Source organism: Corapipo altera, unplaced genomic scaffold (genome assembly GCF_003945725.1).
Source record: "Corapipo altera isolate COAL_440 unplaced genomic scaffold, ASM394572v1 343, whole genome shotgun sequence".
In the NCBI taxonomy this organism is placed as follows: Eukaryota; Metazoa; Chordata; class Aves; order Passeriformes; family Pipridae; genus Corapipo; species Corapipo altera.
The window spans coordinates 5,629,839-5,642,291 of NW_020884913.1; the positions used below are offsets into that span (position 1 = coordinate 5,629,839).

Consider the following 12,453-nt stretch of genomic DNA (forward strand, 5'->3'; position numbering starts at 1 on the left):
TGCGGGCAGCCCGGAGGGGCCTGCGGAGCCTCGGCGGGAGCGGGAGCGGCCATGGAGGAGCCGGACACGGAGCCGCCGCTCGTGGTGCGGGACGGGCGGGGCGGGCGGGGCGGGTGCGGGGCCGGGGCCGCCGCTGACGGGCCGCTGTCCCCACACAGGTGGTACCGGGCGCGGACCCGTCGGCCCGGCAGCTCTGCTTCGCCTGGGGCCCCGCCGAGGTGCTGGTGTGCGAGACACGCTTCGGCCGCGCAGGTCGGTCCCGGTCCCGGTCCTGATCCCCATCCCGATCCCGATCCTCATCCCGGTCCCGATCCCCATCCCGGTCCCGATCCTCATCCCGGTCCCGATCCCCATCCCGGTCCCGGTCCCGATCCCCATCCCGGTCCCGGTCCCGATCCCGGTCCCAGTCCCTGGCGCTGACGGGCTCTGTTGCAGACGCCGGGGAGGGAGCGCCCAGCTCGTCCCGCGTGTTCGTGGTGCGCAGGGATCAGGACATCTACATCCAGACCCTGCGGAAACTCTTCAATGAGTCGCACGGGATCTTCATGGGGCTGCAGCGCAGCGAGGAGGAGCTGGCGGGGAAGTCGCGGAAGGCGCAGTGAGTGTTTTGGGGCGCGGGAGCGTGGGGGGCACCTCTGCCCCTTCCCCAGCCGGGCCAGCGCCGTGGACTGATGAACACCCCCAGAGAGGGATGTGCCACTGGCCAGGCTGCTTTGACCACCTCTGTAATCAGCAGCGGGACAGAAACAATGATTGTTTTGGGGTGATGTTACAAAACAAGTCTCCGATCCTTCCGATAACCACACTGAACAAGTCCATGCTAGTGTATAGTGTGGCACAGCCTCACTGATTCCAGCTGGAGCCACCCAAGTGCTGGGAGCCCCTGGTGCTCCAGAGAGACTTGCAAGGGCAGTTGGCATGAGACTAGAAAACTCCAACAGCTCTCTCCAACCAAAGCCTTTTTGCACTTGGCAGGTTGGTTCAAGTGAGTAAAAACTACCGGTCAGTGATAAGAGCCTGCATGGAGGACATGCACCAGGCAGCTGGTAAGTTGGTTTGTTCTCCTACTGCAAGAAAAGGAGACACTAGTGACTATAAAAGTAACATTTCAATGGTAAGTTACTGCAACTACTGTACTATAGCATGGGTAGATTTCTGTAATTCTCAGGACTCTGTTTCATGCCAGAGATTTCCAAGTTAGTGTGTAAATCTGGTCAGAGATTATTTTTTTCCCCACTGTGATTTTTGGAGGACTTTAAGCCTTTTCATATCTTTGGCTCCAGTTTTACGGGAAACTGAATCCAGTTTAACAGCTTGCTTCCCCAGAAAGTGGGAAATGTTACTCATCTATGCCCTGTAGCCATACCCAGATTTGTACAGGATTTATAAAACAAGTTTACAAAGCTCATTTAGGTCTGTGCTTGATGAGTAATCAGGTATTATTGTCTTATTTATGAGCCTACAAGGGGCTGTCAAAGGTAAACGTGTCGCTCTTTGATTTTTCTTGTTCCCTCAGTTTCAACTCGGGATCCTGCCCTCCAAGGCCAGTACAGCACCCAGGTAACCTGCATTCATGTCACACAGTCACAGCTGAACATGGATCTCTGGCTGGTGAATTCACCAGGCCACCACTGTGACATAAAGCACTTTAGATTTAACTCTATCCTGGTACAGTACATGCAGTTCATGACCAAGAATAAAAGGAAATAAATAGTTAGTTCCCCTACTTCTAAAGATCTCCAACACCTCAATTCACTGCCATGTCTTATATATTTAGTGTTATAGGTGTGTTTTCTTGCCATCTCAAAGCTGACTGACCAGAAAAGTTTCAGACTTGCCTGTCTGAACCTTCACCTCTCCAGCACTGAGATTCCAACCAGCTGCATCTGAGCCTCACAGCAAGCTCTGGGTGTCCACTGTGAGCTGTCAGACAGCACAGGGTTGTTCTGGGAGGAGCAGAGTGCTCACAGCAGTGTTGTCCTGTTAGCTGCAGTGCTGTTTCTCCTTTGGCCTTTCTTCCTTCTCTGTATTATTAATCCTAGAAGTGCCAAAGGCTGTTTGGTATTGCCCACTGCAGACTGATTATTGCTGCATTTCAGAACACAAACAGCATCAATACTTTCTGAGCTGAATGTGTGTGGTGAAGACACGGCCTTTAATTTCTATCTCTGAAATGTCAATATGACATTTTTCTGTACAAACTGAGTTTAACTGATTGCCATGGACAGCAGATGCCTTTGTGTGGTTACAAAACCCAACTGGAATAATTACTAACTCTGAAACCTGGCCCTGCTTTTCCTCAGGTTTCCATTCTCTCTGCGATGGAGCTGATCTGGAACCTCTGTGAGATACTGTTTGTTGAAGCAGCTGCAGGTGAGCAGGGAACTGTCCTGGTGTTAAGACTGAAGGGTTTTTTGCTTGCATACATATTTGTTTAAAATGTATATGTCATCCATTATGCCATAGTTTAATACGTTTTAGAGATACGTTGAGTGTCAATAAACCCTTTAATCCCCCTTCTGCCTCAGTTAATTGCCTTCTTCATATTGAATTATGTCAAGCTATTCAGTTTGCCCTCTACTTTTCCCCCTCCTGCATGGTACACTATGATTTAAATTGTCTCCTTTATCAGATAGGTTATGAAGAGAAGACATATCAAATGTTGCTGCCAATGTATTTGACTTCTAAGCATAAACACATCTTTTAGCATCAAATATGTCAATGCCAGCTGACATTGATACAGCTCTGATACAATTCCTTTAACTTCAGGATGCCATTTTTGAAGTCAGTTTGTTTACACCAGCATTTTAAAGTAGTAAATAATTTTTTTAAGGAAATCAGATTATGCAAACAAATACTCTACTTGTACAGTTCCAGAATTCAGAAGAGATTCACAAATTACTTAATCTGAAGAAAAGTTAATCACCTAATGCCAAATTTCTTCCTCATATTCAGTTAATAATAATGAACTGACGTTAAAATAAACAGAAATATTCTCTTTGTCTTTTGGCATTGCAGGATTTATGATCTGAGTCACTCACCTTTTATTTCTTCAAGTAACTGGTTTGGGTTTTCTGCTGGACCTTGTTGCTGCTCTGTCTAAAATTTGCCACAGGGAAACCTGTCAGCAGCGGGTGCTCCCACAGCCTGGCTGCTTGGGGAGCTCTGTAACTTGAGTGTGGGAGGCAGAAATCCAACCAGTGAACCCCATCTAATGATGTCCGACTGTTAAGGTTTCTGAGAGAGCAGTTTGGGAACGAACAGGTGGGAACTAAGAGGGAAACCTTGTCTGCACACAGCTGGGCCCCTCCTGCTTCGCCTCCTGGACTGGGTGCGACTCCACGTGTGCGATGTGGACAGCATGGTCCGGGAAGTTCTGAGCAGTGAGAACCCCTCCAAACACAAGCTCTTCTGGAACGTGGTGAGTGCCATCACCTACAAGGTTCTTAAACAAAGAGAATTCGTGCCTATGGGCTTTCCTTCCTCTTCCCTACTTGACACTAGACCGCACCTCAGAAGCTGGGTCGCTGCTGCTCTCTGCCCGTGTAGGTTTTAAGGTGAAGCCATTCTGAAGATCATCCTGCCCCTCGTTGCCATCCTGAGCCTCCCACTTTCATGACCCGTAGAGGTCAAGACTTACACTGTGTCTCTGAATTAGCAGTTTAAGCATTTTAACTCCACTCCACTTGCCTGAATCACAAGTTAGAATTCCCCTCTGATGCCCTTCCTGGGTGCTCATGGATGGGTGGATTTTGCAGGTGGATATCTTTGTGCTCCAAGGCCGGATGGACGAAGCACGGCACTTGCTCTCCAAGGAAGTCACTGCCAATCCCACCTCAATGAACATGTACAAAATCTTGGATGACTTGATGAAGAAGATGCCCATGCCCAGTGTATGTACAAAGTGGATTTTTTCACGCAGTTCATTGGGAAAAGAGCCACCTCTGATGTGTCCCCTGTAACAAATTATTCCCCATTAGAACATCTCACTCTTATTCCTTTACAGTAACAATATTTGTATTCTCGAATTGCCCAAAGACCCAACAATTCAGGTAAAAGCCTGTTAGGTGACAAACCAATATAGAAGGATCACGGGCAGCCCCATGTTTAGCTTTTTATCAAGAACCACTGTGAGTTCAGCCCAAGTGCCTGTTGTGATTTGACTTGTGTTTCACTTATTCCATGTTTCTTACCCTCTGTTCAGCTTGGCAACACCCAGACACTGACTGAGCTGGAGCTGAAATGGCAGCACTGGCACGAGGAATGTCAGAGGTTTCTACAGGACGGGACTTTTGCTTCCAATCCCCACATGGAGTCCATCTGCAAGGTGTGTTTTGGCTGGGAAGGAAGTAAACTGTGGATTTCAGGAGCTCAGTGTAGCCATAACTAACTTTAATAATATCCTAGATGATGTGTTCATTAAATCAGGAGATTTCAGGCCAGTCTAATGTCCTGTGTTCTTGGTTTGCAACAAACTTTGCAAGCCTGGGCAGATCCGTTGCTCCTCCTGTCCAAGGCCATAAAGCTGATGAGGAAACTGGGCTCTGAGAAGGATCTTATTTAATTTTGATCACATCCTCACCTTTGCAGAGCAGGAGTGATGCCCCTGGAGAGTTACAGTGCGTCTGTGTACATCACTGAGTCTGCAGAATTACTCCTGTGTTTTTATCCTGTTAGATCCTGGTGGGAGATGAGGATGCCATCCTGGAGAAGAAGGAGCTCATGACCACATGGTACCACTTTCTGGTTACCCGGCTCCTGTATTCCCATCCCACTGTGAAGCCGATGGAGCTGCGGTTCTATGCACAGGTAGGAAATGGAATTACCTTTATATTCTCCAGTTTCATGCACACAAGGGTTACTGCACTGAGTGAAAGACTTTGGGAGGGTTGAAATCTTACAGCAATGACATTCCTGTAAGATGTTGCCTGGGGTTTGTAAGAGGACTGGGAGACTGATGAAGTTGACAAATAATTGTTGAAGATCCACTTTTCAGTATCTAATGTCACCAGCTGTGTTCCTGCAACTGTTTTCCAGTTTTCTTATGCTGAAAAAAAATCTTTTTTCTTAATGTGTTTGGTCTCTATGACCTGTTATTTCCCATAAAATAAGTTAAACTAGGCTGCTACATCCAAACAAATCTTACTTTTATCATCTCACAACTTCTGAATTTATCATGTCTTGTCATCTCATTCCACAGTCTAGTATGGACCTGTTCCTGGGTGGAGAGAGCAGCCCTGAGCCTCTAGACATGATTTTAATGGCAGCCTTTGAGTTTGAGATGCATCAAGTGATCAAGGAATGCAGGTTGAGTTTTAAGGTTTTTGATTCTCTAGTTCTGCAGTATTGTTTCTGTGTTATTTGGGGTGGGGGATATGGGAGCAGCCCACCTGATCATCCTTGCAAAGAATTTAGCAAAAATATGTGAAGTTGGCAGCAATTAAAAGTATTCCATAAGTGCAGCCAGACATTGCACTGTAACAGAGCTGTGTATTGGTAAGAAATGCCTGTGGAAAACCTGACACAATCCCTGGCAGTGGCAGGCTTAGTTTTTTATTTCTTTTGCTTCGAACACAGCATCGTCCTCAGCAATTGGTGGTTCGTGGCTCACCTGACTGACCTGCTGGACCACTGCAAACTCCTGCAGTCTCACAATCTCTAGTAAGTATTTCTTGGCATTGATGATTTGGATTAAGCTGATTAAGATAGCCCCTCAGAAAACATGCTGCAGAAAGTAAAAGTACTTGTGAAGTAATGTCAGCAGGTTTTTCCAACGAGATGGAAATAATAATGTCTGTTTTCTCTCTTTCCCCCAGTTTTGGTTCAAACATGCGTGAGTTCCTCCTGCTGGAATACGCCTCGGGACTCTTCTCCCATCACAGGTTCCAACTTCTGTTTTATTACTCAGAGGATACACTAACACCAGGGCAGCCAAACCAAATAACTGCGTGTTCACGAAGTAAAAAAGGCAAAGAGAAGTCACTGTTAGAATTTCAGCAGAGGTATCCCTAAGGGATCATACAAGACTGGCACATTTCCTTTCCTGAATGAAAGACAAAAGCTGTCTGTGTGAGCCCATCACACGTAGTGACCAGGGCAGAGTCACTCCTGCCACTGTGCAGGGTGACTCGCACTGAAGCACTTAAGAGCTGCAGGTATTCCAAAGCTGTGGTATTCCAAAGTTACATTACAGGCAGCTGGCATTTGGCAGAAAGGAAAAGCCATTTCAGGTCTGAACACAAATTAATCAGAGCTATCAGTTATTAATGCAGACTGGGATGCTCCTTGGGGCTTCACTGTCGTGCTCATTGAAGGTTTATGTGATGGGAATGGTGGTTGATTTTGCCCCTCTCTCAGCCTGTGGCAGCTGGGGGTCGATTACTTTGACCACTGCCCGGAGTTCGGGCGGGTGTACCTGGAGCTGCACATCGAGCGCATCCCCCTCAACACGGAGCAGAAGGCCCTCAAGGTGCTGCGGATCTGTGAGCAGAGGCAGATGCACGAGCAAGGTGGGGGGGATTTTCAGTCTCACTCTTTGCAGGGATACAAGTGAAACTACTGAAACTTAACCCTTTCCCTCCCGTGCCGTGTCTCCTCCCCAGTCCGCAGCATCTGCAAGATCATGGCCATGAAGGCCCTGCGGAACAACCGCCTGGGCTCGGCCCTGTCCTGGAGCATCCGGGCCAAGGACGCGGCGTTTGCCACGCTCATCTCGGACCGGTGAGCTGGGACAGCAGCCCCCAGGCTGCTGCTGCCACTCTGGGGTGAGGGACGGGGCAGGCAGCCACTCTGCCAGGGCCAGGAAAGCTGCTGCTGGCAGTGGGGCTGAGCTTTCCCTCAGGGCAGGCACCTGCTTGTGGACTAGAACACATCCTCAGTGCTCTCCTCTGCAGTACCCAGCTTGTCCTCTACACCGTTTTCCTTCCTGACAGCTGGAGACAAAACAGCAATCCTTATTTATAAACCAGGAATCCAACCCTCTCAGACCTTGCTTTGATAAACATTTCTTTCAGTAATTTCTGTCTTCTGCACTGTTCTTCATTTGCTCTGATAGAGCTGTTTGATGGGCTGACAGTGACCCCAGGGGACTGATTTGGGTGGAGGATAATCCCCATCTGTGCTTTATTGAGCAGATTATTTATAACCAGTCAAGTTCCCCACACAACCTCCAAACAAGGCAGTGGGAGTCACTTAAGCCACCATTTCTGCTAAAAATCTCACCCCACAATTACAACATTTGCAGCAAGGAGAAAAGTGTTATTGTTTCCCTGGTTTTGCATGAGCTTGTCACAATTCCTGACCTTGCCAGGCTGGGAAGGGTGTTGTGAAAGTGAGGAGGATGCTGACACTTGGCTAAGGCCTCGACAAAACCTCTGCCAACTCTCTTTATGCTTTTTAATCTCCAGCAACCCATGCCATGTGGGTTTTGCTAATTGGAAATAGGCAGGTACCATCTCTTCATTGATAGAGTATAATTTTGAAATGACACCCTGGGTAGGTGGGCAGGCTTTCCACAGTCTTCAGCAGTGGAAAAAGGGAGTGGTAAGAGATTGCTGGTCTGAGCTTTGGTTTGGGCTTTTTTTTCATTTGTCCTTTGAGGGAGTGGGAATCGTTACATTTCCTTCAACAGAAGGAGAAAAGAAACCATCACAGGAAGCAGCTCTGCAAAAAGCAGCATAATGAAGGCTGTGACAAAACAGATGAAAAGCTTTCAGCATTGTTTTTGTTCCTGCTGCTTATCAACTTTTTCACACAGCAGAAAAACAGAGCTTTTGTTATGATCTGGGAGTGTTATTTATGCATCCACCAGCCTCAGCTTCCTGAGTGCCTTCCTTCAGTTGCTCTTTTTAAAGAATAGATCTCAGCTCCACAAAATGCAGAAGTATAAATGAGGTGTCTGTTAAATGTACTTTACACCAGTTCATTGGCTGCTTCCATGGAGTCTTTGATGACTTTGGAAACCCTCACAGGAGGTCGGTTAAGATGGAACTCAGTCAAGTACAATCAAATTTTCTGGGAAGGGATTAGGAGATACAGAATGGATGTGGATGATGTTCTCCCCTCTGAGCTTTCACTGTGTTCCTTTCTCCCCAGATTCCTTAAGGACTATTGTGAAAGGGGGTGTTTCTCCGACTTGGACCTCATTGACAATTTGGGACCATCCATGCTGCTCAGTGACAGGCTGACATTCCTTGGTGAGAACTGCCTACAGTTTTCATACTGGTCTGTTATTTAGAACGTAGTGAACTCCATGGAATTATTTGAATTTATCCTTTCCTCCTTCTGGCTACATCCTGGTTTAGTGATGAGGGGCAGGCAAATGGGAAATGTGATTTGGGATGCAGCTTGTTCCAGGGGATGGCACTGACTGCTGCTCTCTCAGCAGGACAGCCCCGAATCCTGACACTCCTACCTTCCCCTTCCTTAGTCATTTTCCAGGCTGTATCACTACCTAGAGAGGCTCTGAAATACTAACAAAGGCTACCTGGGATACCCTAGGAGGTTCCTTGGGGGAGTAAACCACTGTTTTAAGTTACATTGACAATGTGATAATTTTACTAAGTTCTCCAGAATCTCCACAATGTGGGTTCCCTGTGGCAGTCTCAAGCTCCCTGGAACAAGAGCCCTCCCTGCCCTCCCACTGCAGCTGCTGTGCCAAGTGACAGTGAGGAGCCCCAGCTCGTTTCCCTCCCGTACCACAGCTTCCTCCTCCTGCCTGGCACAGAGCAGCTGTGCTGACCTGCCCCTCTGCCTGCAGCTGCTCTGTGGCCTTTGATTCATGGACCAAAACAGGAAATGGAGCTAAAATGCCCCTTTCTCTGGTGCTGTGGCAGTTAACAAACCCAATTACTGGGACCAGAATCAAATAGGAATTTGGAATAGCTGTTGGCATTGGATTGACTCCCCTCTGCCTGACACCAGCATTACAGGGAGGTTTATCCTGAGTTTGGTCTGTTCCCACTTGGTCCCAGCTTGCAAAACTGGAACTGAATTTCCTTCGTTTAAACCTTATCCTAAATTAGGCCTAGAAGGTAAACATGACTTAGCAAAGTGGTAATCCCTCATCTCTGCATGCCCAGCATCAGCCAGTGACCCTCATGTCAGCCCCAGAGAAACTATTTCCCTTTCTGCTCTTTATAAACAATCCTGAGTGACCTGAAAATACTTTTGCCTGTTTTTCCTTTGGAATTTTAGAAGCATTAGGTGTACCTTTGCTTGACAGCTTTCCCATGTCTCTGCCTTGAGCTCAAGCATTAGTCAGAGGTGAATCTGAATGGGAATCATGAACTTCCAGGAGCTTGACAGTGTAGTAGCTACAAAGAAAGCTGCAGAATGAACCCCCCTTTAATCCTCAGCCACTTCTCACATGCTGGATGTTGAGCCCACTAAATCTTAGCAAAAGCAGACCTTTCCCTATTAACAAAGATCCCAGTTCCCATTTAAGCAACCAGGAGGGCAACGCAGCCTTTCAGACCTGATATTCTGTGGTATCCAAAAGAACATTATCTCTGCTCTCTAAGCCACTGGGGCATTGCTCCCCTGCAGACACTCAGCACGAGGCAGCAGCAGCCACTGAACAGGCTGGTGCAAACCCTGAACCTCACCCAGCACAGCAGCAGGTTTTGGTGCCCTTTCAGCCAGGCTCTGTTGTCACCTTTCTCCATGCACCACATTCCTATTCACCAGACCTGGCCTGCTTTGGGCTCAGAATATTTCAGTTGGGGGTGGTTCTGCAAAGGCATCTCTGAAGGCCCAGCAGCCCCTGCCCCTTTCTCCCCTCCACCAACCCCCGTGGTGTGCAGGGAAGTACCGGGAGTTCCACCGGCTCTACGGGGAGAAGCGGTTCCCGGAGGCGGCGCGGCTGCTGCTGACGCTGATGACGGCCCACATCGCCCCCTGCTCCTTCTGGATGACCCTGCTCACGGACGCGCTCCCGCTGCTGGAGCAGAAGGAGGTGAGATGGCTGCTCACACCCAGAGCCCTCCCCACCCCTGCTTCCTCCTTGATCTCAAAGCAGTGACCCCTTTCCTGCCCCAGGACTTGCATTTCCAGTGCAGGAACTGTCCATGGCAGTGCCGTGTGTCCCACCAGGGACCCAGGATGAGATAACCAATTCTTACCTCTGTTCCCTGCTTTTAGAACAGCAGTGGAATTGATCTGTGCTGGTATTTTAAGCACACGCTGCATCCAGCTCCTTTGGGTATTTGGCTTGAAGATTGTTCTAGTGTAATTCCCTCTTCTAATCCAAATTTTGCTTTAAGATCCATAAAGAGAAGGACAATTCAGCAATTACAGACCCAGAGCAGCCGCTCTGACCTTGTAGCTGACCCTGCTTGGTGCAGAAGGTGGCACTAGAGATCTCCCAAAGTCATATCCAGCCCGAATTATCCTTTGATCCTGCGACTGAAAGGGTCAGAACGGATCTGTGGGAGTGTGAAAGCATTCTCTTCCTCAAAACTGCATTTTCTCAGGCTGTGTGATGTCCTTAAACTTGATCATTCTCAGTAAATGCTTTCATTTCCACAGATCATATTTTCAGCAGAACAGACTTATGAGTTGATGCGATGCCTGGAAGACCTGACGGCAGGGAACGCGGATAAACAGAAATTCCAGGTAGGAATTTTGTTTTGAGGAGAACTGGATAATGAACTGGGGGGCTGTGGGGAATGTCAGGAAAGCTCTGCTCTTATATTCCTACATGAGGGCAGAAGAGAGGGACAGGCTGGCACAGGGTGTTCAAGGGCAGCCAAACAGGCCATCATCAAGAGAGCTTGAAATATTCTCAAACCCAGTGCAGGAGAGCTCCCACTCCTCATGTTCTGCTGGTTTGGATTAGACTGTGATGCTTTTCCAAGATAAATAATTGCAAATTACACAGGCAGTGAAAAGCTGAGGTGCTGCCATCCAGCAGCTCCAGCTCTGAGCGTTCCAGGCAGGGAACAGGGAGCCATTTGCTGCACATGCAAACCCCTGCAGCTGCCAGGGAATGAAAAGGCTTGGCACTGCTGTCCTGGGTTGAACTGTAAAGTAGGAAATGTAGTTTTTGCTGTTTGTGGGAGTCCCTGTAACAGGTAAATACACAAGGACTCTCCCTCTTAATGACCTGCATCCTTACTTTCCAAACCCAGAGAGAGACCCTGTTCCCAGCTTGTTACTGTGTGCAGTCCTCTGACCCAAGCTCTGCTCCCTTCCAGGAGGATGATGTCGAGACCACCAAAGTGGAAATGCTGAGACTTGCTCTGGCACGGAATCTTGCACGAGTCATTGTCAAAGAAGGCACCATGGAGGGGTCCTGAGGATGGCAGGATGTGATCTTCCTCTTCCTCTGGGGCTCACTGTACATAAACTGACTTTTTTAAAGAATAAATGTCTTGTTTTGCAGATTGCTTGATCATTTGTTCTTGTCTTCCATAAACAGAACTTAGATGAACATGATTTTTAACTTTTATGAAGGAGCTGCATCAAAACAGGTGCTTGGTTCCAGCTTGGCCTGGCAGCCCTCCCCTGGTGAAATGAGCCTCAGTGCAGCTTTTCCTTGCATTTCTTGGTTTCTTTACCTCTCAACACCCAGTCTGAAATGAAGGCCACTGTTATACCACTGGGGTTTTGGAAACAGCAACTTTGCCATTTTTGTTTAGTTTGGATGGCCTTGAGTCCACGGGTTGGGTTTGAGGCTTTCCAGAACCAGCAGTGCCCTCCAAGAGCCATTATGAGAAAGGGCCAGCCCAGAGCAAGGTAGGGAAAATGATTTATTCAACATGCAGCAGCACAAACTCAGGGGAGAGGTATGTACAGGTAGGGCTGTTGGGGATGAAGCAGGAACCTCGCCCTACAAACAAGGAACATTCATGGTTTAATTTCCAAAGCTTTCCACAGCGCATTCCAGGCAGCAGCACCGCTCTGCAGGAAGCACCTGCGCTCTCCTGCCTCCCTCCAGGTCACAGTGAGATCCACCTGCAGGCAGGGAAAGCAGTGGAACTGCTCCTCAGGACACACTGCCCCGACCCAAGCACTGCCCCCATGCCTGCTTGTGTCTAAAGTGCTGGCAAGAATGTGCCTGAGGCAGAGAGAATTCCCTCCTTGTCCCTTATCCCAGTCCATGGATTTAGAACTGCTTTAGGATCCAAACAACACACCCATCCCTCTCACCTGCCTTCTACGCTGGGGGAGCTGACAAGGCTGAGCTCTCCATGAGCTTGGATTCCACCTTCAGGGGTTTCTACTCTGATGAGGCCCTCAGGCCTTTCACCTCTAGGGATTTTACTCTGCAACACACTAAAAATAACTACAAATAACTCCAAACTGTGTTTGCAGCCACTGTTCATTCCAGCAGCACCTTCTCCTCTGGAGTTTTCCTACAAGAGGCAGGAGTCTCCTCCTGTTTACTGTTTTTCCCTGTGCTGCTCCTGTTCCCAGTTTGAGAAGAGCTGTTGCTTGACAGCACTGCTGGAA

General features: G+C 48.3%; 2 protein-coding genes across 3 annotated transcripts in view; one reads left to right on the plus strand and one right to left on the minus strand.

Moving 5' to 3' along the window:
• NUP85 (nucleoporin 85) lies at positions 1 to 11,384 on the plus strand. Of its 2 annotated transcripts, none has more exons than XM_027654440.1 (19): positions 1 to 84; positions 159 to 252; positions 436 to 598; positions 976 to 1,046; positions 1,517 to 1,560; positions 2,304 to 2,373; positions 3,300 to 3,421; positions 3,759 to 3,893; positions 4,205 to 4,327; positions 4,678 to 4,809; positions 5,201 to 5,307; positions 5,578 to 5,661; positions 5,817 to 5,882; positions 6,358 to 6,509; positions 6,603 to 6,720; positions 8,095 to 8,195; positions 9,804 to 9,955; positions 10,528 to 10,614; positions 11,196 to 11,384. In XM_027654440.1, the coding sequence occupies exons 1-19, from the start codon at positions 52 to 54 to the stop codon at positions 11,295 to 11,297; spliced, it is 1,956 nt and encodes a 651-aa protein (XP_027510241.1). In that variant the 5' UTR covers positions 1 to 51; the 3' UTR covers positions 11,298 to 11,384. The 2 variants fall into 2 exon arrangements, with proteins under 2 accessions (XP_027510241.1, XP_027510242.1); XM_027654441.1 differs by having other exon boundaries at positions 37 to 81.
• The window catches only part of GGA3 (golgi associated, gamma adaptin ear containing, ARF binding protein 3), a 27,746-nt gene continuing 19,208 nt past the window's right edge, over positions 3,916 to 12,453 (minus strand). Inside the window, exon 18 of the mRNA XM_027654437.1 lies at positions 3,916 to 3,956. Within this exon, the coding sequence (XP_027510238.1) occupies positions 3,924 to 3,956 (33 nt within the window). The 3' untranslated portion in view covers positions 3,916 to 3,923. The remainder of the gene's footprint in view (positions 3,957 to 12,453) is intronic.